At 45.6% G+C, this 24,973-nt stretch overlaps 1 protein-coding gene across 3 annotated transcripts in view; it reads right to left on the bottom strand.

Moving 5' to 3' along the window:
• Positions 1-24,713, bottom strand: part of VWC2 (von Willebrand factor C domain containing 2) — a 36,923-nt gene extending 12,210 nt beyond the window's left edge. The window contains exons 1-3 of one of the 3 annotated variants that reach the window (XM_064161213.1): positions 24,186-24,713; positions 22,200-22,978; positions 17,448-17,577 (exon numbers count right to left, since the gene is read on the bottom strand). In XM_064161213.1, the coding sequence (XP_064017283.1) occupies positions 17,448-17,577; positions 22,200-22,910 (841 nt within the window). In that variant the 5' untranslated portion in view covers positions 22,911-22,978; positions 24,186-24,713. Of the gene's footprint in view, positions 1-17,447; positions 17,578-22,199; positions 22,979-23,075; positions 23,141-23,868; positions 23,887-24,185 lie in introns of those variants that run through there. The other 2 variants (XM_064161215.1, XM_064161214.1) reach the window with 2 other exon arrangements.
• Between the last annotated feature and the right edge of the window lie 260 nt (positions 24,714-24,973).

A 24,973-nucleotide genomic window follows, 5' to 3' on the forward strand; every position in this document is an offset into this window, starting at 1 on the left:
TGTTCACGTAAGTCACCAAGCTCCATCAGTAGTACTCTGGGAAAACTTATAAATCAGATCAGACCTTCCATGAAATTAACAGTACAGAAACCTGACTTGGCAAAAATCAAACTGGTTTCCAGGCAACAGACCCCAGGATGGCCAAGATGGAATTAAGAGGCTGGGCTTCTTCCTAGATCTCTTTTCCCCAACAGATCAGGCCCCTGTGAAGGAGTCACTGAGGCATGAAACGCAGTCTACATATTTACAGTAAGAGAATTATTGTAAATCTACTCATAAATATTTCCACACATTATATGCTGCTGCTTATAAACTACCTCCAAAGGCAAGTCTTATGGAAATAAAAATTCTGGGGGGAAAGCAGCTATGGCTTTTATGTTTATCTGAAAGCTTTATTTGTTTTCTCCTAGGCAAAACCAGAGGCTAACGAAATTGTAAATGATTCCCAAGACACTCTGAACTGATTTTTTTAACTCTCAGATCAGTGCAACAGAAAAAGGGTAGTAAATAAAGTGATAGAAGCAAAAAAAAGATTGTATTTCACTTTTCCAATGAAGTTATTACTACAAAATATCTTGCAACCAACCAGTAAGTGCTTGATTTACGATTACAATGTTAACTGCTTCATTTGTCTTTGGGATGTTCTTCCACTTTATGGCAAGAAAAGTGATCACTGCTCACCTGCCACAGAATTAGCACAAGGAAGCTTGTCTCTAGGCTTCCAGCACACCCCATGGCCCCATATCACTTCAACCTGGGGCTCCTTTCTGGGACCAAACACATTCTGCTGGGGTGGGCAGGAGCTTTCCTCTGCCAAGATGCAGCCCCTGGGCTTGCTGCAGTGAGATCAGCCTTGCTGGAACCCCATGGCTGGCTCCTGTGAAGCTCCCTAGCTGGGGAGAATTGGGGGAGGGGGAGCAAAGCTGTTCTTCCTTGCCCCATCCCAGCAGGTTTCTTTATCTCACAGCTAGGAATTTACTCTGCAGTTCTTTATTCTCTCCCTTGATGAGCACCAACCAACCAATCTGTCATGTGCAAAAAAACCACCTACATGACTTTGCTTGCTTCAAGGCTTCACCTAGTGTTTTCATTGATCTAAACTAGTTCTTTTAATGTGAGACACTGCAGAGTTGTTTTTCAGAGGATGAACAGCTTTAGTTCCTGATACTAAGGATTTTCTCCTTGACAATACCTTCCAGTCAAGGATTTCAAACCATATCATGGGACTTACATGTTGTAAGATTAGCCAGAGGTCTATAAATTTCTATTTTGAGGATCTGTTTACTTTCTTAAGCACAATAATAGCAGTAACTTTTAATACATTTTTCCTCTTTATATTTTGAAAAAGGGAAAATCACCTAAATAACTCACATCAAAGTGATATTTTTTCTTAAGAGTTGCAGTACAGAGACACTCACCAGTTTCTAACAACCATTAAACACACTTTTGCTTTCTAAAATGCACGTGGAAATAATGGTTCCAGCACTGCTATTTATGGCCTGTCAAGAGATGATTTTATTTCTCAAAAGAAATTAAAAACAAAACAAACCAAGCAACAAACAAAACCCCCAAACAGAATCATTTTAAAGGCAAATCTGCATCATAATTGCTGTGAATAAGATCACTAAAATGCATTAAAATGACTAAAGCACTCTGGAATGGAAATTTATATACAGACTTTGTATTATTCCAGGCAAATTACATCAAATAATGAAATAAATCAAGGCATCCCCTCCCTCAATATGAGTCTCAATTGATTCCTATCGTACTAGGAACAGTGCTCCAGGTAAAAAAATCATGATTAGGACTATACTGGTTTCTGGGAGGGCTGTTGTGTTTCTGTATTACCTTTAACTTGTATATTTCTGTCTCTAGCTGTATCTGTTGTAACTATCTGCTTGTATATTGTGCTAAGCTGTAAATATAAAGCTTCATTTCTTAATTTCCAGCTGGCTGAGTCTAGTCTGGGTGACAGGGCTGGGTGCTAGGTTGGACTGGATGATCTTGGAGGTCTCTTCCAACCTGGTTGATTCTATTCTATTCTGGTGGGGTGGGTAACACCCAAACTGTCACAATGGGTGCCACCATTAAGAATGTACTCATCACTCCTAGTCTACTACCATGAGGTGGTCATCAAGGGCAAACCAGAACCAACAAACAGGCAGAACCCAAAAAACAACCCAAAAGTTTGCCACCTCAGGCTGTAACAACTTGGTATTTCTGATTACAGCTCAATCATTTAAGCAGATTCAGGACATTTAGAAGCATGGACTGAAATATAAATGTATTATGGTAGCCTTTCAGTGGCATTTTGTGCTCAGGAAAGCTAGGAGCTAGAGCAATTAAAGCAATTACAGAACATGAATAAGGGAACATTACTAATGGGACTAAGCTGTGATCCTGCCATTACCTCGGTAAATGTAGATGATTTTATGGAGAAATTATATCCTGTCCTTGTCAATGAGCTACTGAAATTACTGGGACAGGCTGCCCAGGGAGGTGGTGGAGTTGCCATCCCAGGAGGTGTTTCAAAGGAGAGTGGATGTGGCACTTGAGGCTATGGTCTAGTGATGCAGGATGCTGGGATGAAGGTTGGACTGGATGATCCTGGTGGTTCTTTCCAACCACAGCAATTCCTTGTGATGAGATGTTGTGCTGAGGGGTTTGGCTTAGTCAAAGACTTGTCAGTGTGAAACCAATGATTGGACTCAAGGAGCTTGAAGGTCTTTTCCAATCTAAGCAACTCTGTGATTCTGTGTTTCTGTAATAGTTCTATTTTTCAAACACCACAATGCCTTCACTGACTACAGATTTTTTCTTCAATAAACATTTAGCTGTGCCAACCTCCTCCTTTGTTTCATACATTTGAAATACAATTCTCTTGCCAAAGCAACAGAACCATGCTGTGATGAAAGTCACTGTCAGATGCATAGAAAATCTCAATAAGCTCATCAATAAAATGGCTGCTTAACTCTTGTCCTAGGAGGAAAGATTTAAGATGCTGATGGATGACTTTGTTGAGGATGATTAAAACAATGAAATAAATCTGGTGCTCACTGGAATGCAGGAAAGACTTGGAGAAGGCAGAGTTTACTCCTCTCTGCATTGGGGGTTATAGCCAGCCAAGCAGCTGCAGGGGTTGTGCAGAATATATGGCCACAATGGCTATGTTTTCCATGCCTCACACTCCCTAATTCTTAACTTGCAAACACTTGAAATCCATCCTGTGGCCAGGTATATTCTTCTCCCCCACACACAAATAACAACACACATCAGACTGCAAGTAACAGCAGCTCTTTTCTACCTCACTACAGCTGTGCAACCTTTTGCTTCAATGTCCCATAGTCTAATTCACCCTTTCCCACGTTCCTTGACTTCCTCTCCAACCCTTCCTTCTCTTCATGCTTCTCATTTTCAATTTGTTCTCATACCTTCCATCTCCTCTCCTTAAATCACTAACTGAACCAAGATGTTGTAAAATTAAAGACCAGCTTAGATGATCTACCCTGTCCTGGTGAGGCCGCATCTGGAGTACTGTGTTCAGTTCTGGGCCGCCTTAGTTCAAGAAGAATATAGAACTGCTTGAGAGAGTCCAATGCAGAGCCACAAAAATGACTGAGAAAGTTGAACATCTTCCTTATGAGGAGAGCCTGAGGGAGCTGGGGCTGTGCTGCTCGGAGGAGACTGAGAGGTGACCTCATCAGTGGTTATAAAGATGTAAAGGTGAGTGCCAGGAGGCTGAAGCCAGGCTCTGCTGGGTGATGCCCAGTGACAGGACAGGACAAGTCCACCTAACATTGAATTAGTACCTAAATAATGAAAACAAACTTCACAAATTTTGAAAATAAACTCTGAAGCAATGCACAGCTTTTAACTTTGAAGTTCTCCCCTTCCAAGGTGGAGATGTGAACTCCGGAGTGATGTTTCCCAGAGCGACTTTTAAGGCCACCCTGAGCGACACAGCAGCCCACAGATACCCTTCCCTTCAAGTGAGGAGTCAAAGCTGAATGAATGATGATGTGCTAACCACATTGTTTCTTTGTACACACGAACTGCAGCAACTTGTGTGCCTCAAGCACACCTGCCAGATGCAATAATTAGGCTTAGGCAGATCTCTGACCTTCCTCAGAAACACCCCCAAGAAAATGAAGCTAACTGAATAAATCTGTGTTGTGTTATCAAACACCCCAAGAATCCACAGAATCTTATCTGTATTGACTCATCCAGCAGTTTGCTCTTCCTCTGGGTGAATGTTGTGAGGCATTGAATCATTGATGTTTGCCCACTTCTTGGATTTTCCTTAGGGAAATAAGGCACTGATTGTTCACTGCTGGAACTACTCAGCTGTCTTTCTATCAAATGATGAGAGCACATGTATATGTGTTTATGCTAAGCTATTCTCTGCCCCAAGCAGCGCTACAGGCTGGGGACAGAGTGGCTGGAGAGCAGCCAGAAAAAGGGACCTGGGGGTACTGGTAGATAATAGGCTGAAGATGAGCCAGCAGTGTGCACAGGTGGCCAAGAGAGCCAATGGCATCCTGGCCTGCATCAGGAACAGTGTGGCCAGTAAGATGAGGGAGGTTATTCTTCCCCTGTACTCAGCACTGCTCAGGCCACAGCTTGAGTGCTGTGTCCAGTTCTAGGCTCCTCAGTTCAAGAGAGATGTTGAGGTGCTGGAACATGTCCAGAGAAGGGCAACAAAGCTGGTGAGGGGCCTGGAGCACAAATCCTATGAGGAGAGGCTGAGGGAGCTGGGGGTGTGCAGCCTGCAGCAGAGGAGGCTCAGGGGTGATCATATTGCTGTCTACAACTACCTGAAAGGGCATTGTAGCCAGGTGGGGGGTGGCCTCTTCTCCCAGGTAACCAGCAATAGAACAAGGGGACACAGTCTCAAGTTGTGCCAGGGGAAGTATAGGCTGGATATTAGGAAGAAGTTCTTCAGAGAGAGAGTGATTGGCATTGGAATGGGCTGCCCAGGGAGGTGGTGGAGGCACCGTCCCTGGGGGTCTTCAAGAAAAGACTGGATGAGGCACTTAGTGCCATGGTCTGGTTGACTGGCTAGGGCTGGGTGCTAGGTTGGACTGGATGATCTTGGAGGTCTCTTCCAACCTGGTTGATTCTATGATTCTATGATTCTATGTAGTTCCACACCCCTGCAATGAGCAAGGGACATCAACCTGTTCTCACATTTTACCACCCTCACTGGAGAAGAATTTCTTTCTTAGATCTAATCTCCACCTACCCTTTTTCACTTCAAAACCATTGCCTCTTGCCCTATCCACAACTAAAAAGTTTGTCCCAAATGTCTGGAGGTGAAGAGAGCATGACCATGGCCCACTGCAGGGAAACAGTTTGGGAAGGTGTTTTGGAAGTAGGTTATGTTTTCACCAAGCATGGTGACAACTCCAGTAGCATAGAATCAGAATGTCAGGGGCTGGAAGGGACCTTGAAAAATCATCTGGTCCAACCTCCCTGCCAGAGCAGGATCACCCAGAGCAGATCACACTGGAATGCATCCAGATGGTTCTTGTGGAGAGGGAGACTCCACAGCCCCCCTGGGCAGCCTGCTCCAGTGCTCTGTCACCCCCACGGGGAAAAAAATCCTCCTCAGCTTCCCATGGAAGATGCCTTCACATACAGAGAGGCCTTAAACTCCCAGCTGGTTAGCAAGTAGTTGTTTTTAAAACTGTTTTAATATGGAAGACCCCTGGAAGCTCTACATGAAAGGGAGATCAGCCAAAAAGGGAAACTATTAAACAGTCATTTTGGAGACAAGTGCTTGATTGCTCTGAAAAGCCTCTCCTGTTAGAAAGAGAAACACCTTGCATCTTCCAAAAGGAGGATAGCTACACTTTACTCTTTAGATACAAAGCAAGAAGAGCTGCACTGAGTACCACACCATTCCTTAAGCCTTAAGGATACAAGTCTGCCAACTGGATCCCAAAGGGTGAGAACTCCCTTTTTGGAGCTGATCCTAGCTTGGGGTAAATAAAGGTAGGTTTTACTTGGTCTGAATTTTGTAAAGTTCCCTTTTGCACCTCTCTTTTTGTCCAGATGTCACAGTTCAGGTATTTCATTTACACTAACACGACTCAAATCAGAGAAGCTTTTCACTTTCTGCCTGAATATTTGTGTCTGGTAGAAGTCCTCAAAACCAGAATCCAGACACTTTTGCCCTCCCCAACGCTTGGTTCAAGAACTGTAAAGGATCCCAGACTGCTTCTCCACTTAGCTGACGACCACAGGGATTTCCACAGAAGCATCCTCTGGTACACAGCTGTAGCCAGGTGACTACACAGACAGCAGCAGAGTCACAGGGAGGGCGCATGGCCCTGAAGAAGCATGCATCAAAACAGACACCACAGTCAAAGCCTAATCAGTCATACCTCTGCACAAACACAGACTCATGTATATCAAGATAACTGACCTGACTCACCAGTCATTTTGACTGTAAAGAATCAGCTGTCAGAACAAACTTAACCAAGACTGAAGATTAAACACTCCTTTGATGTGAAATTAGGAAGTCCTCTCTCACTGACAAATACATTGTCACGAAAACTGTGCAGCAGACAAAACTACTTTGCTGAATAAGCTTCCAGCAAGAAAAAAAACCCATGGAATTGGCTATTTTTCAGCACCACAGGCATATAAAGAGCATATAAACTCATTACACAAACGCTTGCCAGCAAACCAGGCAGCTTTTGCCAACACACCCAGACTTTGCTTCCCCCAAGCTCAGACCTGAGGATTCTTTCATGTTTTATCAGCTCACCCAATCACAGCAAAACAGGACAGCCATGGGAGAACATACCTCCTTTAAACATACTGAAATCAAACTCCAGCTTGCAGATTTAATGTCTAGGCTACAAACTAGCTCATCACAGACTCAGAGAATATAGAGTGAGACTTGCTCACTTATTTCAGTTATGAGTGCTCAGGGATGTATATGTATTATTAGATTTAAGTATCTATGGAAAAAGAGAGAGGGACACTAAATAATGGATGCAGCATTGCCTCTGAGTTGTCATAATCATTACTTGGCTTGGACCTCAGTATTAACTGGTCTTGAAACACCATTAATTTGCTCGTGTTAGTGGCTGCCAAAGCTCCAGCTAATCTGTTCATTAGCAACATATCAGGTCAGCAAGCTGCCATGGCAGGAAAATAATTATCTTTCCATTGTGGGGTGGCACAATCTCTATCACACTGACATAACAAATAACTCCACAAACTGCTATGATTTATTTGCTTCTGAGCCTGTTATTTTTTTCTTAATTAGCTCATCAGCAGATTGTATTAAACACACATAAAACTACAGAAGGTCCTTCAATCAGTCTCAGGAGTCTTAGTATGAATAGCTATTACACAAGCAATTTATCAGTGACCTACCTTTAGGTCACTTAAATAAACCTGGGTAGACTAGCTGAGAGCAGATCATGCCTAAAGGCATCTTCCTTAGGTCTCTTCTCCATCACCTCTATTACTGAGCAACGTGTTAGTGTCCCAGCACACACCACAGTGATTGGGCAGGAAAAGAATTGCTGCTGCTTTAAAAATCTCTTAATTGGGTATGCCTTAATGAGCAGGTACATTGTACTTCCAGTGTGGGCTTGGCTGGGCTAAGGTCAAGACAATATAACCATTTTTCTGCAAAAGTCTTTAAAAAGAGGCAGCTAAAAAAGGCAATTTTAAGATGTGGACAGCAGGACAAAGTAGTGTTGCATTTCTGCACACAGCAGTGTTGTATTTCTGCTCATATGATAACCAACTCCTGTAAGCAGAATTCTACCAGGCTTCACAGCAGGTCATCCCAAGCAGTTTCACTGAAGCTAGACTAAGATGTTTTATTCTTTCTACTAAAGGCATGATCTTTATGTTCATCATAGGAAACAATATCAGCACTCTCTTCTGCACTGTGCTCATGGGTTCATTACATGGTGTGTGTTAAAGACCTTACCATGTACAATGTCTCTTGATTTTCTTGCTTCACTCTTGACTTTGCATTGTGAGCACAAAGAAGCCTTCCACTGGTCCTACCCCTCTCCCTCAGTTAGCACACTTTGCCATGCAATTTTTAATTCATGTGCTATCACTACTGGAGGCTTCATTTATTCTCACAGGGGAATATTCAGCTTTTTTGTTGCTCTGCTCTGTACTTCTGCAATCTCTTCTTGCTATTAGCGATTATCCCCTCCTGGGGAGCAGTCTGAATCTGACCCCAGGTCCTCCTGACTCCTTCTGGGGATGGTCTGAACATAGAATCATAGAATCAACCAGGTTGGAAGAGACCTCCAAGATCATCCAGTCCAACCTAGCACCCAGCCCTAGCCAATCAACCAGACCATGGCACTAAGTGCCTCAGCCAGGCTTGGCTTCGACACCTCCAGGGACGGTGACTTCACCACCTCCCTGGGCAGCCCATTCCAATGCCAATCACTCTCTCTGCCAACAACTTCCTCCTAACATCCAGCCTATACTTCCCCCAGCACAACTTGAGACTGTGTCCCCTTGTTCTGTTGCTGGTTGCCTGGCAGAAGAGACCAACCTCACCTGGCTACAACCTCCCTTCAGGTAGTTGTAGACAGTAATAAGATCACCCCTGAGCCTCCTCTTCTGCAGGCTGCACACCCCCAGCTCCCTCAGCCTCTCCTCGTAGGGTTTGTGCTCCAGGCCCCTCACCAGCTTTGTTGCCCTTCTCTGGACATGTTCCAGCACCTCAACATCTTTCTTGAATTGAGGGGCCCAGAACTGGACACAGCACTCAAGGTGTGGCCTGAGCAGTGCTGAGTACAGGGGAAGAATAATCTCCCTCGTCCTACTGGCCACACTGTTCCTGATACAGGTGGGGATGCCATTGGCTCTCCTGGCCACCTGGGCACACTGCCATTCAGGCACACTTAAACAGGCTGGAGAGGAGCTGGGCAGGGAGAAATGTAATGAAATTCAACAAGGAGAAGGACAGAGTCTTGCACCTGGGAAAGAACAAGTCCATGCACCAGTATAGACCTGGGGACTGATCTGCTGGAGAGCAGTGAAAAGGACCTGGGGGTCCTAGTGGATGGGAAGTTGACCATGAACCAGCAATATGCCCTTGTGGCCAAGAAGGCCAAACCCATTCTGGAGTGTATTAGAAGGAGTGCGGTTAGTAGGCAGAGAGAGGTTCTCCTGCTCCTCTACTCTGGTGAAGCCACATCTGGGATATTGTGTCCAGTTCTGGGCCCTCCAGTTCAAGAGGGACACAGAACTGCTTGAGTGAGTCCAGCACAGAGCCACAAAGATGATTAAGGGAGTGGAACATCTTCCTTATGAGGAGAGCCTGGGGGAGCTGGAGCTCTATAGCTTGGCAAAGAGGAGACTGAGAGGTGACCTCATTAGTGTTCATAAACATGTAAAGAGTGAGTGCCAAGAGGCTGGAGCCAGGCTCTCCTCAGTGATGCCTAATGACAGAACAAGCAGCAATGGGTGGAAGTTGAGGGACAGGAAGTTCCATGGAAAGGTAAGGAGGATTTTTTTCCCTGTGAGGGTGACAGAACATTGGAACAGGCTGTCATGGTGGGTTGTGGAGCCTCCCTCTCAGGAGATATTCATTACCTCTCAGGATGCATTTATGTGTGATATGGTATAGGTGATCCTGCTGCAGCAGGGGTTTGGACTGGATGAGCTTTCCAGGTCCCTTCCAGCCCCTAACATTCTGTGATTAAGACTCCCTACTTCTTCCTTCTGTCTTTAAATAGAGTTCACTAACTGCATGCCTCCCTGAAAACTGCCCAGTTTAATCAGTGATGTCCCTTTAGAAGTCAACATTCTGAAGAGGGTTTGAGACCATGCTATGATAAAGGAATGGGAGCCAGAGAAAGCAATTAACTCTTGTTATTCCATGAGAGTTAATTCAACTCTTGTGGAACTACTTTTGAGAAAGCAGAGCTAACAACATGAACAAGTGTTTCAAACACAGGAGGCCCAAAAGTAATTGCTTGGATACAGATTTTCTTTATTCAGTGCTGTTCACCAAAGAGTAATTTGTGTTTTTTCTGTTCTTCTGCTCCATCTGATCAATTCCATCGGAAGGTACAGTTCTAACTTCTGCAGGCAATAAACAGGGTGTGATTTGCTGCTTGCAGGAACTTCAAAGAAGGGTCATCAGTAGTCAGTGAGCAATAGCACTACATCCCAGCTTAGGGTGGATCCCTCCCCTGGTAGAATTAAACTCACCACAACAGGGATTTTTTGGGGGAAAATGAAATTGTAGTTCTTATAGTTTAAATCTAACAGTATAAGGAGAAATAAATTATTAGAGAGATACAATAACCTTAGCAAAGATGGGGAAGAGGTCAAGCAGAGGCAAAGCAGCAAAAGCAGCAGCAGCCAAAACAGCAGCAGGGGCAGACAGCAGTGGGTGTAGCTGAAGTGGCAGAAGCATCAAGAGGAAGGTCCAAGCTGTGCTTCCAGACATAAAGCTCTTGATGCTCCAATGAAATGATATTAACTTATCCATTGTAGCCATTCTATGGCCTATCCTTAGAATGTTCACCTCTTCACCATGTCTGAGCTAGGAACCTAGCTCAAATAGCCATGCATGAGAAGAAATGATGCAGGAGGAAAGCACTCATGATCTACTGTGCTACTTTGAAGCTAACTAGAATGTTTTGGTGAGAAGAACTAGATTACAGGCTGTGAAAGGGAAATAGAATGATGTCTACTTCACTCATAGGCTTACTGAGAGATACAAGAAGAAGAATCAAAACATGGATAACCACTTCTGCTGCTGGCCAGCTTCGACCTGCATCTCTGTCTCCTAACCACAGCCTCCATTTCTTTGGCTAATCCACTTTGCTTCCTAACCCCCTGGCCGAACCTCCATTCTTCCTTGGCACTGGGGTAAGGTTGAGAGGGGTAGGGGGAAGGTGAAGGGGTGGTTGAGAGCCCCTCCTGGGGACTCAAGTTTCTGGGAGGGCTGTTGTGTTTCTGTATTACCTTTTACCTTGTATATTTCTGTCTATAACTGTATATACTGTAAATATCTGCTTGTATATTCTGCTAAGCTGTAAATAATAAGCTTCATTCAATTTCCAGAGCTGGCTGAGTCTAGCCTGGGTGATTTCCAAAAGCAGGGGGGAGGAGGGCAGGGAACACCCAAACCATCACATCTACACCATCATGGGGTAAGATGGATTTATGTGTGCAACTTTCTCAACAGGCACCCTCATCCAAGGGCTATCAGCAGAGCTGAAGAATCAGCAAAAGCACAGGGCATTTAGAACAAAGCAGTGTTTTCCAGCAGGAAGTCACTCTTCTCACTGAAATTTAACTAGCACCAGTGTAGGCAGAGAGAAGAAGAAATTAGAGGGCTTTCCTAAATGAAAATGGCAATCAAGAGTTTTGGTTGCTGAGTGTACAGGGTTAACCCTCCTGGGGGAGCGGTCTTGATCCTGACTCCAGGTGGTCTTGGCCCCTCCCCAGGGGGAGTCTGAACACTACCTGGTGATGGGGTTAGCCCACTCCCCCTTCCCAAGATCCATAAAAGCAGGAGGACTTCCTGTTTGTCTCTCTCTCTCTCCCCTGCCTTCCTGCTCACCAGAAATCACCATTCCTATTTCCTGCTGCTATTTGTTTCACCTGGTGGCCAGCAGCCACGAGGTAGACAAACCCATTGCCATCAACTCTGGTTTTATATTTACCTGTTTTGTTTTCCCTTCCCTATACCTTTGTAACTTCCCTACTCATATACCTTTTATTTATTGTTAAGCTTTTCTTCTTGTAACTTCCAAATGGCAGTGAGATGATTTATTTGGGTCTGCTTTACCTTTCCTCTCTCTCCATCTAATTCCTTTTCTTTTGGGAAAGAAAGGGGAAGAGGGAAGGGCATCCTATAAATTGTCATTGGTTCTATATTTGAGTCTCTGGGAAATTGAAGTTAGAACTGAGACACAAAGCAGATTTGGGATGCTAATGATGACACTAACTGAAGTGAAGGTAAGAAATGACTACTTTTTTCCTTTTCTTTTTTTTATCAGTGCTTTACAGCTAACACGTTCAGGAAAGAAGAACTGCATGGATCATTATCCCCATGGAAGCAATCCAAAGGTTCATGAAGTAAGAGCTGCTTCCAACTTAAAGATCAATGTTTTAAATTAGGAAAGTAATTGTGTCTCCAGCTGATAAAGATGTTTGACCTGCTGGGCAAAGGTAATTGTCAGGGACTTAATTCAGGATTCTCACAGCACATGGGGAGTTCCCCAGTGTGACAGTTTGAAACAGTAAGACATCACTATTCAGAGCAACAAGAAAATCAAGCACTGCAGTTGTACAAATACAAATAATAAGTACTAAAAGCCTTTAGCCTCTCCCTTAAGTACCTGTCATAACTCTGCCTTCAGAACCCTTTTCCAAACACAGGCAGAGGTGTATAAGGCAGCCCCTAGTCAAACTGACACCAGGAAATGGAACAGGTTTCACTGCTCTCCATCATGTCCCTACTTCATTTACAAACATAGTTCAGTCAGGACTGGAAAGAAACTTCTAAGATTGCTGTCATGCTCATGTAAGACCTGAGGCATAGCCTAGAGAACAGGGAGCTATGATCATAGAGGCATTTAGTGCTGTGGTCTAGATGACTGGCTAGGGCTGGGTGCTAGGTTGGACTGGATGATGTTGCAGGTCTCTTCCAACCTGGCTGGTTCTACGATTCTAAGATCCCACAGATATGATTTGATTCTCTACCTAAAGCAGATTAAGGATCACTCTCAGGCATTAAAACTGCTGGGTGTTCTTTGCTATATATAAATTAGCTGCCAAAGCATGACTGAAACAGGCATTTAAAACTAATTTTGAGAGAGGAACAGATGACAGTACAAGGCAATGTTTACTTAAATTTCACAGAAACTAAATCCCTGATGTTTGTGATAGTCCTGCCTTGACATCTACCTGGGCAGCACTATGACACAGCAAGGCATATATGGTTGATGGCACATCATATTTTATTTAAACCCACTGCAGAGGGACATTACATTTTACAGGTCAGATTTGCCACGGTGCTTGAACAAAGATGAGGCTGCAGGGAAGTGCAAACAGCCAGACCACAAGAGAGATGCTAAGGTGTAGCTCTCCCTTTGTCCTCCCAAAATAAGCATCCTTAGCCTTGTTAAAGCTTAACAGGTCCCTCAGCCCAAACACCTTCTAGTCACATGGATTTTAGAGGGCCAACAGCTTACATGGGCTATGGTGCCCCTTGACCTGCACCATTTTTAGTAGTGTTGAGTCCCACAGTGAATCTCAAAACGAGACAGCAGCTCTGTCAGCTTTTATCAGGTGTTTGCCCCACCTGCCATTCTGCAGCACTCTCAAGTCACCTCATGTCTTGATGTTGTCATTGTATACAAAGGGACTAAAGCAAGTTTCAGTGAGCCAGAGTCAACCATATTGGTATATAAACCCATGACCATTTGCACTCCCTGGTCACATCATGCTAGACCTCAACCTTCCTAGAGACAACGATTTCAACCACATGACACATGTATTTCAGCCATAACTGTGAGCCCACATATGAAACTAGGTCTTGAGTCATCCCACCTAAGGCACCTGCGTCCAGAGGAAAGCCTCTCTACTGCACATTCAGGGGAGACAGATGAGACACCTCCTGTTGATGTTACATCCCTGAGAACGTGACCCCTGGGCATCAGTACCTGCATTTTCAGCACCTGTGCAGCTATGAGCCTTCACTTGCAGAAGCTCAGCTGTCTTTGCTGTAGGCAGAGAAACAACACTGATGGACACACAGACAGACAAATGCTAGGAAGGCACTAGGACTGGTTTCATCTTATCTTGGGAAACCTTTCAGCCATATAATGAAATACAAAATCTCTTGGGGATCTTAGAGAAAAATGCTTTTTGGTTGAGCAACCACATCTTCCCCTCCAGGCTCCATGTGGGCTGCAAGCTTAATCTCATCCTTCTGCAAGGACACTGGCACAAGCAGGGCCACCCTTAACTCTACTGACTGCTCCATGCCTCATGCAAAGCAGCGTTCAGCTGTGTATAAGGCTTTAATACTGGAGACAGAAGTGGAAGACACAGCCTAGGTAATTTAATCTAACAAGATAATTCATTTTCTCCATTACCCTTCACCCCCTCCCACTGCCCCAAATGAATCAGTGACAAGTGCCCAGTCTTCTTCTAACGGAAAGGGAATTGTATGCCCATTACCTTTACCCTTTACTCCACAGGAACTGTAAAAATGTCTCTACCTGTTTCTGAGCTTATTGATGTATCTGTGCACAGGGAGGGCTTCCACAGAAGTAAACACCTTGCTACTACTCTAAAGCAGGGCAGAGATCTGATCTGGGCACCTGATACTTAATGCAACTCTGAAATGTGATTTCACTTTCCAGATTTTTTTGTTGTTGTTACTGCTGCTGCTGGTTACCAAAATCATGAAGCCTGCACGAGAAGAAAGCCTCTGCTCTCCACTTCCCTCTGTCCCCACTTTGCTTCCTTGCAGGGTACATATATAAGATAAATGAAAACCAGCTTCCTTAGCTGTAGTGACTTAAAACACATAAAGCAGGAAGATTTCCCTCACCCCAAGTTTTTTCCCATCGAGATGTCACCTTTTATCCCTTCTATGCACTACTTTTCAGAGCAGACACTATTCCCAGTCCTTGACCACAAAGAAGAGAGTACTGTCTTCAGCTATGAAAGCATCTGTACTCCAGCCTTGACAGCTGTAGAGCAACATTATTGAATCATACACCTAACACTGTTTTTCTCTCTGCAGGAACACTCCATCCAAAATAAGTCTGTATTTATACATGCACTCAGTTGATCAAGCCTCATATGCAGCTACCCATCTGTCCCTCATCTGAAGGCTTGCCAGCACTTCTGTAGAATCAGGTTGGGCAAGTCAACTACACCCCCTCCCTCCCACAAAGGATAACACACAGTGTCTCATTATCTGTCAAGAGACTGAATTCATTCATTTCTAATAATCACAGGCTTTCACTGGATCTCCTCCATAATTCTTAATCAGGCATTTGTATGTGGTCTTCCCAGTGACAGATGTATTTTCTCAGCTCTCACTTTGCTGGTTCACTGCCAGTAATCATCAGGCCAGGCAAGTTGGGGAAGTGTTTATGAAGTGAAAGGAATGGGAGGGAAAACAAAGTTGGATTGTGTGCATTTTTGACACACAAACATTAGTAAATGTAAAGAACTCAAACTTCATTCCTCACTCTTATTGCCCCTACCAAGGGTGGGACGTGGATTATGACAGTGGTCACCTTCCTTGTACACTTTGCATAGCTCCACCTGTCCCACCACTCAGATTATGTAGCTGAGTTCTTTGTACATCACCCAGGCTCTTTCAGGTCACTAACGTGATGCTGTTGATGTCACTGCTGAAATGATCAACCCTGAAGCACAAGGCGATGATTGTTTCCTTGACTCACATTCACAGCACATTTGTTCCAGTAGGCTTGAAAAGGAGGGGGTGAGGCAGGCTAGGTTTTGACTCCAATCTAATCAAAAATATTCAGCAATTCGCTTGAAGTCCCTTGCAAAATGTACGTGTTCTGTGCTTTAAAGCAAGCTCTGGAAGCAAATAGCCTGTTTTGGTTTGGTTTTTTTTTAAATGCATGCCCCAGATGAAGAGGATTCCTCAAATTCTTTTTGGTGCTGTACTAAAACTGCTCAACCAGAAAAGCTGAGCTTCTTCTCAGCTGGCTTGGGGTTTGTTGTAATTGTTAACAGCTTTTTTACCTCCTCTAAAAGCTAACAAGGAAAGCCACTCTTGGTTCTCTGACATGCAGAGAAAGTGACAGTACAGCCCACTGGAAACAGGCAGCTCTGGTCACCTTGGTCTGAAACTGGGTCAGGGATGCCAGCTCGTGGTTATACCCAAAGAACATTCGAGTAATATTTGGGATTCAAATGATGAGGGTAAGATGGCTCTTCTCTTGTAGGCAGGCTCAAGTAGTTCAGCTTCAGCGCCGTGAGAGAAGGCAGCCTGCTCACAGTTGAGGCATGCTTTGTGTTCCCTTTTCAAAGGGACTCATTTCTGGGAAATGCCATGGGGGATCCATAGGAATAGGGAAGTCACAAACTGCACTGCTGTACCACCTTACTCCATAGGCAAGCCACCACTGGGAGATGGCTACCACACTGCACTATGTCGGTGCTTATGGGAGAATGTACACAAATGGAGAGCCAGCCCAGCTCCAAAGAGTGTTAAAGCTGCTGGAGAAATTCAGTGGGAAAGACTACACAGACATTAAGCCTTACACTTAACGTGTAACTCACTACCAGCTGGGAAGCTGCAGCAGAGTGTGGTGCACACAAGAAGTTTGTGAGCACATCAGGAAAGCTCTTGCCATTAGGTGTGTGCTGCAGGATCCTCCAGACCACCTAGCTATACTATCACCAGTCCCCAAATGGAGCCTTTCTCAAGAAATGCCTGGCCTCATCTCCAAAAGAAGAGTGCCCTCAACCCATACAGCAAAGAATAAATCCCTTAGGGATTGTAGCAACCAATTAAGGTATGTGAAGCAATTACTTTCACACCCATACAAATCAAACTCCTCCAATGCAATTAACTGTCCCTCATCATCTATTGTTGAACTTGTAGAAAGCATATGCTGTATGCCCTCCCCTCTCCTGCCTTTTCCACAATCTTAACCAGTTTGTTTGGACTAATGTAATGAAATCTACCTATTCTGGAGAAATAATATATGGCTGCAAATTATCTGAGTATTTTTCAATTACTTTTTTTCCTTTTTAAATATAATTTCATTTGAGATTTTGCAGCTTTCATTTCTATTAATAAATGATCATTTTCCTTTATAAGTGATGAGCTAGGCTGTCCTGTAATTTTTTTTCCTCTAAATAGACCAAGACTTTGATCTAATGTAAGCCATTAATGGGAGTAGAGAGACTTTCTGTCTAATTTTGTTACCAAAAAATATTCAATTAAACTTGGGAGCTTAATTCATCTAGTTATGAAAATTAAATGAACTCAATAAGGTACATTTGATTTGCCTCAGGAAAGGGGGGGGGGGGAAAGAGAAGAATCTCTGAAAGGGGAACAAATAAGAAGAGAGCACAAAAGTAACTTTTCCTCTTCAAGTTGAAGAGTCTGAGTTTCATTTTGGGTGCCTATGTACAACTTATCCACACTGAGTTCATGCAAAAATTGTATCCAGAAGCCACAGGAATATCTTGTATTAACACCCTAATTATCTCCCAGGTAACAAAAATTCACATAGGTCACAACCAAGTCCACCCTAGGCAAGGGAAAATCTGACTCTTCATGCAAGAGAGATCCCACACACAACTCCTCTCAATCTTCATTTGGCAAGAAACCCAGAAAAATGTTGGAATTCTTTTTCAAACTGAGAGCAGAGCAATATGGATCTCTGCAAAAGAAGCCCCCTTCTAGTTCTGCAGCCATCACTTACCATTCTTGCAGATAGGACAGCACTGATCGGGCTCATACACTGGATCCACACACTCAGTCTGGGGACAAGCTGAGACAGTGCACAGCACTTCACCATTGGCCTCACAGCGACACTTCTCACATGGAGAAACCTGAAACACAAATCCAGTCACTTTTGAACTCTTTCACTCAATGGCCTCCTTAAGTGTGTAATGCCTACTTTTGCATCTGCATTAATAGAATCACAGAATCAAGCAGGTTGGAAGAGACCTGCAACATCACCAGTCCAACCTAGCACCCAGCCCTAGTCAATCAACCAGACCATGGCACTAATTGCCTCATCCAGTCTTTTCTTGAACACCTCCAGGGATGGCAACTCCACCACTTCCCTGGACAGCCCACTCCAATGGCAAAAAATGTAGATTGTTTACTGGAACTCCAAACTTGACAGAAGCTTAAAACTCTCAGAGCAAGAAACCATTTAATGAAGCACTGAAGATGCTACTGAGTAAGAAAAAGAGTTGGTCTAACTTTTCATAAGGGTGATTCAGAAGAACACATTTCCATCCCATACAGCACACACACTTGAAGACAACAATTTTCATGGATGGAGTACACTGCTAATGTGATATTGCAGTCATGAATACCTTTCCTGCATAACAGATCATTGGGTTTCAAGGGAGTGCCTGCAGTACACCTTTAATAAGTACTGTCAGCTCTACTGCCCACCGCTATGAGTAATGGTAGCCAACTTAAGGCATGTCTACATATGCTTCTTTCTACAAAGCTTGTAAGTGAAACACAGCAGCTACTAAAATGGTACTAGTGGTAACATTTACCTCTTTGTCTTTAGACTAAACAGTTGTTTATTGTTTTTTACGTATCAACAGGTTGTGGCAGATTTCATTTGCAATTGTTGACTTTCAGATTTCTAAATATCTTACTCACAAATAAATACAATTTTTGGTAGCAGAGAAATTCTAAAAATGACACATGAAGCAAGAACTTCAAAACTTTAGGTCTTTCCCAAACATAAAGCACTGGCCAGACATAAGGGCCCAGAGAGTGGTAGTCAATGGAGTTAAATCCAGTTGGTGGCCGGTCGTGAGTGGTGTTCCTCAGGGATCTGTGTTGGGACCACTCCTTTTTAACATCTCTATTGATGACCTTGATTCAGGCACAGTGAGTGTCATCAGTGAGTTTGCAGATGACACCAAGTTAGGTGGCAGTGTTGATCTGAATGAAAGTAGGGAGACTTTTCAGAGGGAATAGATACGCTGGACCAACGGGTCAACATTAATGGGATGAGTTTCAACAAGGCCAAGTGCCAGGTCCTGTACCTGGGTCACAACAATCCCAAGCAATGCTACAAGCTTGGGGCAGTGTGGCTGGAAAGCTGTCTGGCAGAAAGGGTTGTAATAGACAGGAGATGAATATGAGCCAGCAAGGTGCACAGGGAGCCAAGAAGGCAAATGGTATCCTGGCTTGTGTTAAAAATGCTGTGTCCAGCAGGAGCAGGGAGGTGATTGTCCCCTTGGACTCGGCTTTGGTGAGGCCACACCTCAAGTGTTCAGTTTTGGGCACCACAATACAGGAGAGATATGGAGGTACTGAAGCAGGTGCAGAAAAAGAGGAGGCTGAGGGGAGACCTCATTGCTGTCAACAACTACCTGAAGGGACATTGCAGAGAGGCTGCTGCTGGGCTCTTCTCACAGGCAACTGGAGACAGAACAAGGGGGAATGGCCTCAAGCTGAGACTGGGGAGGTTTAGATGGACACTAGGAAAAAGTTTTTCACTGAGAGAGTGGTCAAACACTGGAATGAGCTGCCCATGGAGGTGGTGGAATCACCCACCCTGGATGTGTTTAAGGGTCATTTGGACGTCATACTTAGGGCTATGGTTTAAGGTGAATCTTGTAGAGCAGGGTTATAGGTTGAACTTGGTGGTCCTGAGGGGCTTTTGCCAACCTGCATATTCCTGTGATTCTGAAGATAATTTATGGTCCTTGTAATGTTGTAACTCCAAAAGTCAGCCTGCATTTTCAATGATTACTGTAATATTGAACCCCCCCTAGTGGGGCAGGTACTCAGCAACCTCCAGCTCCAGCACAGAATTTTATTCTCACAGGATTTCACTAACCAAGGCTTTTGCTTCCTGTTCCACTCATAATGATGCTATGATCCTTGTGTCATCCTGCCTCATTAAACCCACAGGAACTGGTGCTGAAGAGCTTTATAAGGACCTCACCCTTCTTCCACACCTATGCTGTGTTTTGTGTCAACATCCATGTCTATTTTGAAAACAGAAACACGTGCATACACACACACCAGCAAAGCTCACAGGAAGGACTGTGAATCAAAGAAGAAATGTATCCAATCTCCCATTTCCTGGCACACTCAGCATCTCAGTTAGCACTGGCTCCAATTAGGGCAATTCTTTGCCATGTCAAGCCATATATAAATTTTATATATGGAAACTCTCAAACTTGCATGCATATGTGCACATCCACACATGAAGGTTTGTGCAGATAACATCACTTAGATGTTAGAAGGTGACTTTTTTCTTCTTTTAGTGATGTCTGGTACTCTGTCACAAACCATGGGTGCACTGGAAATCTTATCACTCTCAATTTACAACTCCTTTCCTGATCTTAATCAAGAGGTAGCATAGTAGTAGTCTCTCAAGACCACCAACCTTAAACTTGTAAAGTGCCCTTTGAAACCACGTCCAATTACTTGCATTTGCAATAGCTTCCACTCAGATGTAGCAATCTGACTACAGATGTACCTCAACAGACCTCTCCAGTGATTGCAGCAGCATGGGCAAACAGCTGCATTTATAGTTTTCTGCTTACAGTACTGGAACCAACATTGATGCTCAATGAAAACCCAAGGTCCACACGCCAAAAGAAACAGTTCCACTTTCTAAGTGCATTAGCAACTTTCCTAGCACATCCTGAGGTGTCCCTTCTCACTTGCGCTCTGAAGCTGGCTTACCCAAGTTAGTAACACAAGGGCTGAAGGCCGAATGGGGTTAAAAAGAAAGCTGAATGACAGAGTCTTTTCAGAATATTTCTGTAAAGGTTCAGCACTCCCTTTCCACCAATGCTGCCAACCATGTTCAAATGGAATTGGGAGCCCTACAGTTTTGTTTTCTCATTACACACCTAACACAACAAGGTACTTAGGCTTACAGCTATCACTGTGATACCACTATACAAAAAGTCAAAGAAATGTAAGTTGTTCTAAGAGTGGGAATGAGGAGTGAGGAGCTTTCAAAACTCTGACCTAGAGAGAATGGGTGCAGAAGCACTAGCAGTTTGTCTCTCTCTCTCTCTCAGAATTAACTTTGCTGGAAAAGAAAGGATCTCACAATCCAGATCTGAAAATGTCACATCCACTAGTCGCTGTTAAAAATATCTTCTCCTTCTTAAAGTAGAAAACTGCCACCCTAAAGATGAATGCAATCCCTGAGGGAGACAGGGAAAAAGCAAGGATGAAGAACAGGTTGCCCAAAGAGGCCGCAGATGTCCCATCTCTGGAAACATTTAAGGTCAGGTTAGATGTGGCTCTGAGCAACCAGATAGAGCCAAATATATCCCTGCTCACTACAGAGCAGCTGGACAGGATAACCTTTAAAGGTCCTGTCTAACCCAAAGCATTGTATGGTTCTATGATACGATGCTGTCCACCACACTCAGCAGTCCACCAGTGCTCTGCGCGTTAGTGTCAAAAGACAACAAGAGTAACTCTGTGATTTAATCCCTAGAGAGGAATTCTGGTCAGTTCTTTACTTATTTTCCATTGGGTTGAAGAAAATGGAAAGACCTTATGAATCAAAGTTGTTTCCAAGAAGATGTAAATACCACAGAGAATAGCAGTGGCAACTTATTTACAGCCTTCACTAATGTATCTTTTTCCACCATCCCGAGAGGGGCTCAACCTTCTGGAACCCCGAACTCGACTTTGTACTCCCTTCACCATATTCAGCTCAAAAATCCCTCATGTGTTCAGAAATGTGTTTTGGATCAGTGCTGCATCCAGCAATCATTTGCAAGTAAATGCTTCTATCCTGCTCGCAGGAGTCCAAGACTCCTCAGTGAGCTGTAGTAAGTTGCATTTTCAGTGATAATGAGCTTGCACAATGATGCTAAAAGGCCTTAGTTTTAAAAGGACTTCACTAAACATCAAGCTCTTCAAATCCTTTTTTTTAGGTATCACTGTAATACAGACTGCACACCATGCTTTTGTTAACAAGAAGGCCCACAGTAATTTTCAGGTAGCAAACATTACACAGACTTGGCAGTGCAGTCCAAATGGTTAAAAAGCAAATGATGTTACAAATGGCTGTTACAAAAAGGCAGCTTCACAGACTGATTACTAGGAATAGAATTCAGTCCATGAAATCCTGCTCAGTCACTGCAAAGTGGACATTTCTCAGTTAATAGGTAAATAAGGAAACAAACACATTGCTGAGGATTTTCCTAACCCCCACACCACCACTGAGTAGCATCTTTTCAAGTAGCATGTTACACTGTAAATACCAAAGGAATTAATAACGATCACCCCCCTCATTTACATATGTTACAGTATCACCGAGCAAGAAAGATCATGTTTAAGGGGAATATTTTACAGCACTGCAGAATTAGTATTAACACAAAAATGAAAATGGGAAGGAGGGACCCGAAGACCCTCTGAGAAAGCACTTGAAGAACACAGTGCCACTTGAAACAAGACAAGAACCCACAAAACTACTTTTGGCTTCAGCCCTTACCATGAACTCCTCTAGGGTCTGGTAGGTTTTCCCTCGAAACTCGCAGTAGTTCTTCCTCTCCTTGCACTGCGGGCAGCACTGCGTGGTGTCCACATGGATGCATCGAGGGTGGAGCCTAGGGCACTCGGGTTGGATGCACAGAGGGCCCTCTTCAGTGCAGAGGCAGGGGCAGGCAGAGGGACCTGGCGCGAACTTCTCCCCGATGGCATAGACAAAGCCGCTCTCGTCCACGCAGCCTTTCCCACGGTAGTCTGGATAGGCGTACTCCTCCGGTGGCTCAGGAGTGGCGCTTGCAACAGCTTCTGGGAGAGAGTCTTCAGCTATCTGAGGTTCCTCGGGAGCGGCATCCCTTTGCTCCTGCACTTGAATGCTCCCAGATTTACTGCTCGTCCCCTGGCTGTTCCAAGACTGCTTTTGCTTAGTCCAAGACTCCTTGTTCGAGTAGTTCCTGTTTCCTTTGCTCTTCCAGTCCCTGTTCCCCTCTTCCCGCCCACTCCTGCCAATCTCATTCATTTTCCCTGGGCCTGCATGGCTGTCCCTCGCAGATGTGTGATCCCTCTTTTCCTGGCTTGCCTTTAACTCCTGTTTGTCTTGAGCCTTGGCCAGTTTTTGTAGAGGTATGGTGGAGCTACAGAGGGCAACCATGAGGCAGCAGGTTACGAGAAGAGAACTAGAGAGAGCTCCAATTGCCATTGCAGTAGAGCTGGGCATCCCCTACTGCATCCCACAGGGGACACTGCATTCACATTGGAGGGTAGCGCTTCACAGATCCAGAGTCCCTAGGAAGAGAAGCATTAGGAACACTTTAGCTTCGGCACTTCTCGCCCCCCCTCCTTGCTTCCACTGATGCAACATCTCAAACAATATGCAACCTGCCTCGGTAGTTTATGCAAAAGGCAAACAACAGCCTGGTGCTGCATCCCTCCTCCTTCTCCCCCGCTCAGCCAAGTCTTATAAATAGCAGAGCTCTGGACACAGACCGGGCATCTTCAGCTCCGTGACAGCACCACGCAGAACTCTGGGGAGTTGGGATTTGCAAGGACAGATGCATGCAAAAAAACCAGAAGGTTTGGGGGGTTATTCTTCCTTCCGAACGACAACACGTGAAGAGGACAGACGCACACTGAATTAAATGGAGCTCCCCAAAACACAGCAGAGTCTGGAACAGAAATCACTCAATTGAGTCCTATTCACCGACTGCATGCACGTTGATTTTCATCTACCTCTCATTTAATATGTCGTCGGGTCTTTTTGTTGCTTTTGGAATCATTTGTGTGTGTTTGCTGTTTTGGGGCGGTTTTGTTGCTGTTTCTTTTTTTTTTTTTTTCCCTTTCCTCTGAAAAACATCTACTGGTGAGCAGATTTCTGTTAAAGACCTCTAAAAACAGGCACGTAAATGCGAGCAGAGGCAAACCACCTCTCCTCCGAACTACCTCAAGCACGCACCGCCTTTCCTCCCGTGCTTTAAAGGCAAAACCCAAGCGTTAAGAGTTTGCGCAGCAGGGGGGCAAATTTAACCCACATCTCTCAGGAGTTCAGCAACATCCCCGGCTCCCCTCAAGGCGCTGCACATCAAATGGGTTAAAAAAAATAAACAAGTAAGGGGAAAATAAAAAACAAGGAAACCACCAGAAAACCAACCAAACAAACAGCAAACCAAAATACGTACACTGCTCCGGCCGGCATAAGCGAAAGGAGCTCCAGCCTCTCACACGGCCCCAGCTCCGAGACACCGCTCCTCAAACCCATTGAAAAGCCTCTCTCTGCGCCCGCCCGCCCTCCCGGCCCGCAGCGGCGGCGGAACGGCGGGCAGCGCGCTCCGCCCGCCGCGGGAACGCCGCCGAGCCACCGCGCCGCCCGCCCAAACTTTCCGGCGGGCCGTGCAGCGCCGCCCGACACCCTCCCGGTGGGATCGAGGATGTGCCGGGTCCAGCCCCTTCCTCAGCCAGGCAGCCCTCCTGGTGGTCCGGCCTGCCTCCTCCCTACCTGTGCTGGAGTCAGGCTCAGCCACGCCGGTGGCTCGGGGCGGCGAGCCTCGCCCGACGCTTGGCTTCCATGGCGGGGCCGCGGGCGGTCGGTCGGCGTCGGCTTGTTGCTGCCCGCCCGCCGCCGCCTGCGCGGACCTGGAAAGCCTGCAGCGCAGCGCGGCGGCCAGCGGATCCGGCCTCGCCGCCCCGGGGGCGGGCTCCGCCGTGGCCCCCCGTTTTCTTCACATGGCGGCCGTGCGGCTTCGTCCTCGGAGGCGGCGGCAGTGGGGCAGGACCGCGCACCCCCTGTAGCTCCGCCGCCGGGCCGGGCGTAGGGTGCAGCTAGTCGACGCTCGCCTGGGGCTAGTGGTGTCTGGTGCGGCCGCGCAGCGCCCCTGCCCGCCCCTCCTGCCGCCGGTAGAGATGTACGGAGGGGAAGAAGGGAGCAGACCCACGAGTGTCGCCGGGCTCCGCGGCTGCCACTCTGCGGGCCTCGCCGGGGCTGAAAGCAGCCTGGCGCAGCCAGGTGCAAAGCGGCTGTCGGGAGAAAAAGCGGCGCAAAGTGGGGCTTCGGGGCCAGCCCCACACACCAGAGGCGGAAAGTTTTGCCGAGATAAGGGCGTCAGTTTGCGGCGTGAGTTTCGTTCTGTGCCCGCGGAATGCCTGCGGCTCAATGCAGCGGGGATGGGCGCGCTCCTCTCCGTGCCAGGCGCGTCCCCGCCGCACCGCCGCCGAGGCTGTCCGCCGGAGATGGGCGCAGATCGCCGGGGGCAAGGTGCCACCCGATGGCCGGGGCCAGCTGCGAAC

Source organism: Pogoniulus pusillus, chromosome 21 (genome assembly GCF_015220805.1).
Source record: "Pogoniulus pusillus isolate bPogPus1 chromosome 21, bPogPus1.pri, whole genome shotgun sequence".
NCBI classification, from domain to species: Eukaryota; Metazoa; Chordata; class Aves; order Piciformes; family Lybiidae; genus Pogoniulus; species Pogoniulus pusillus.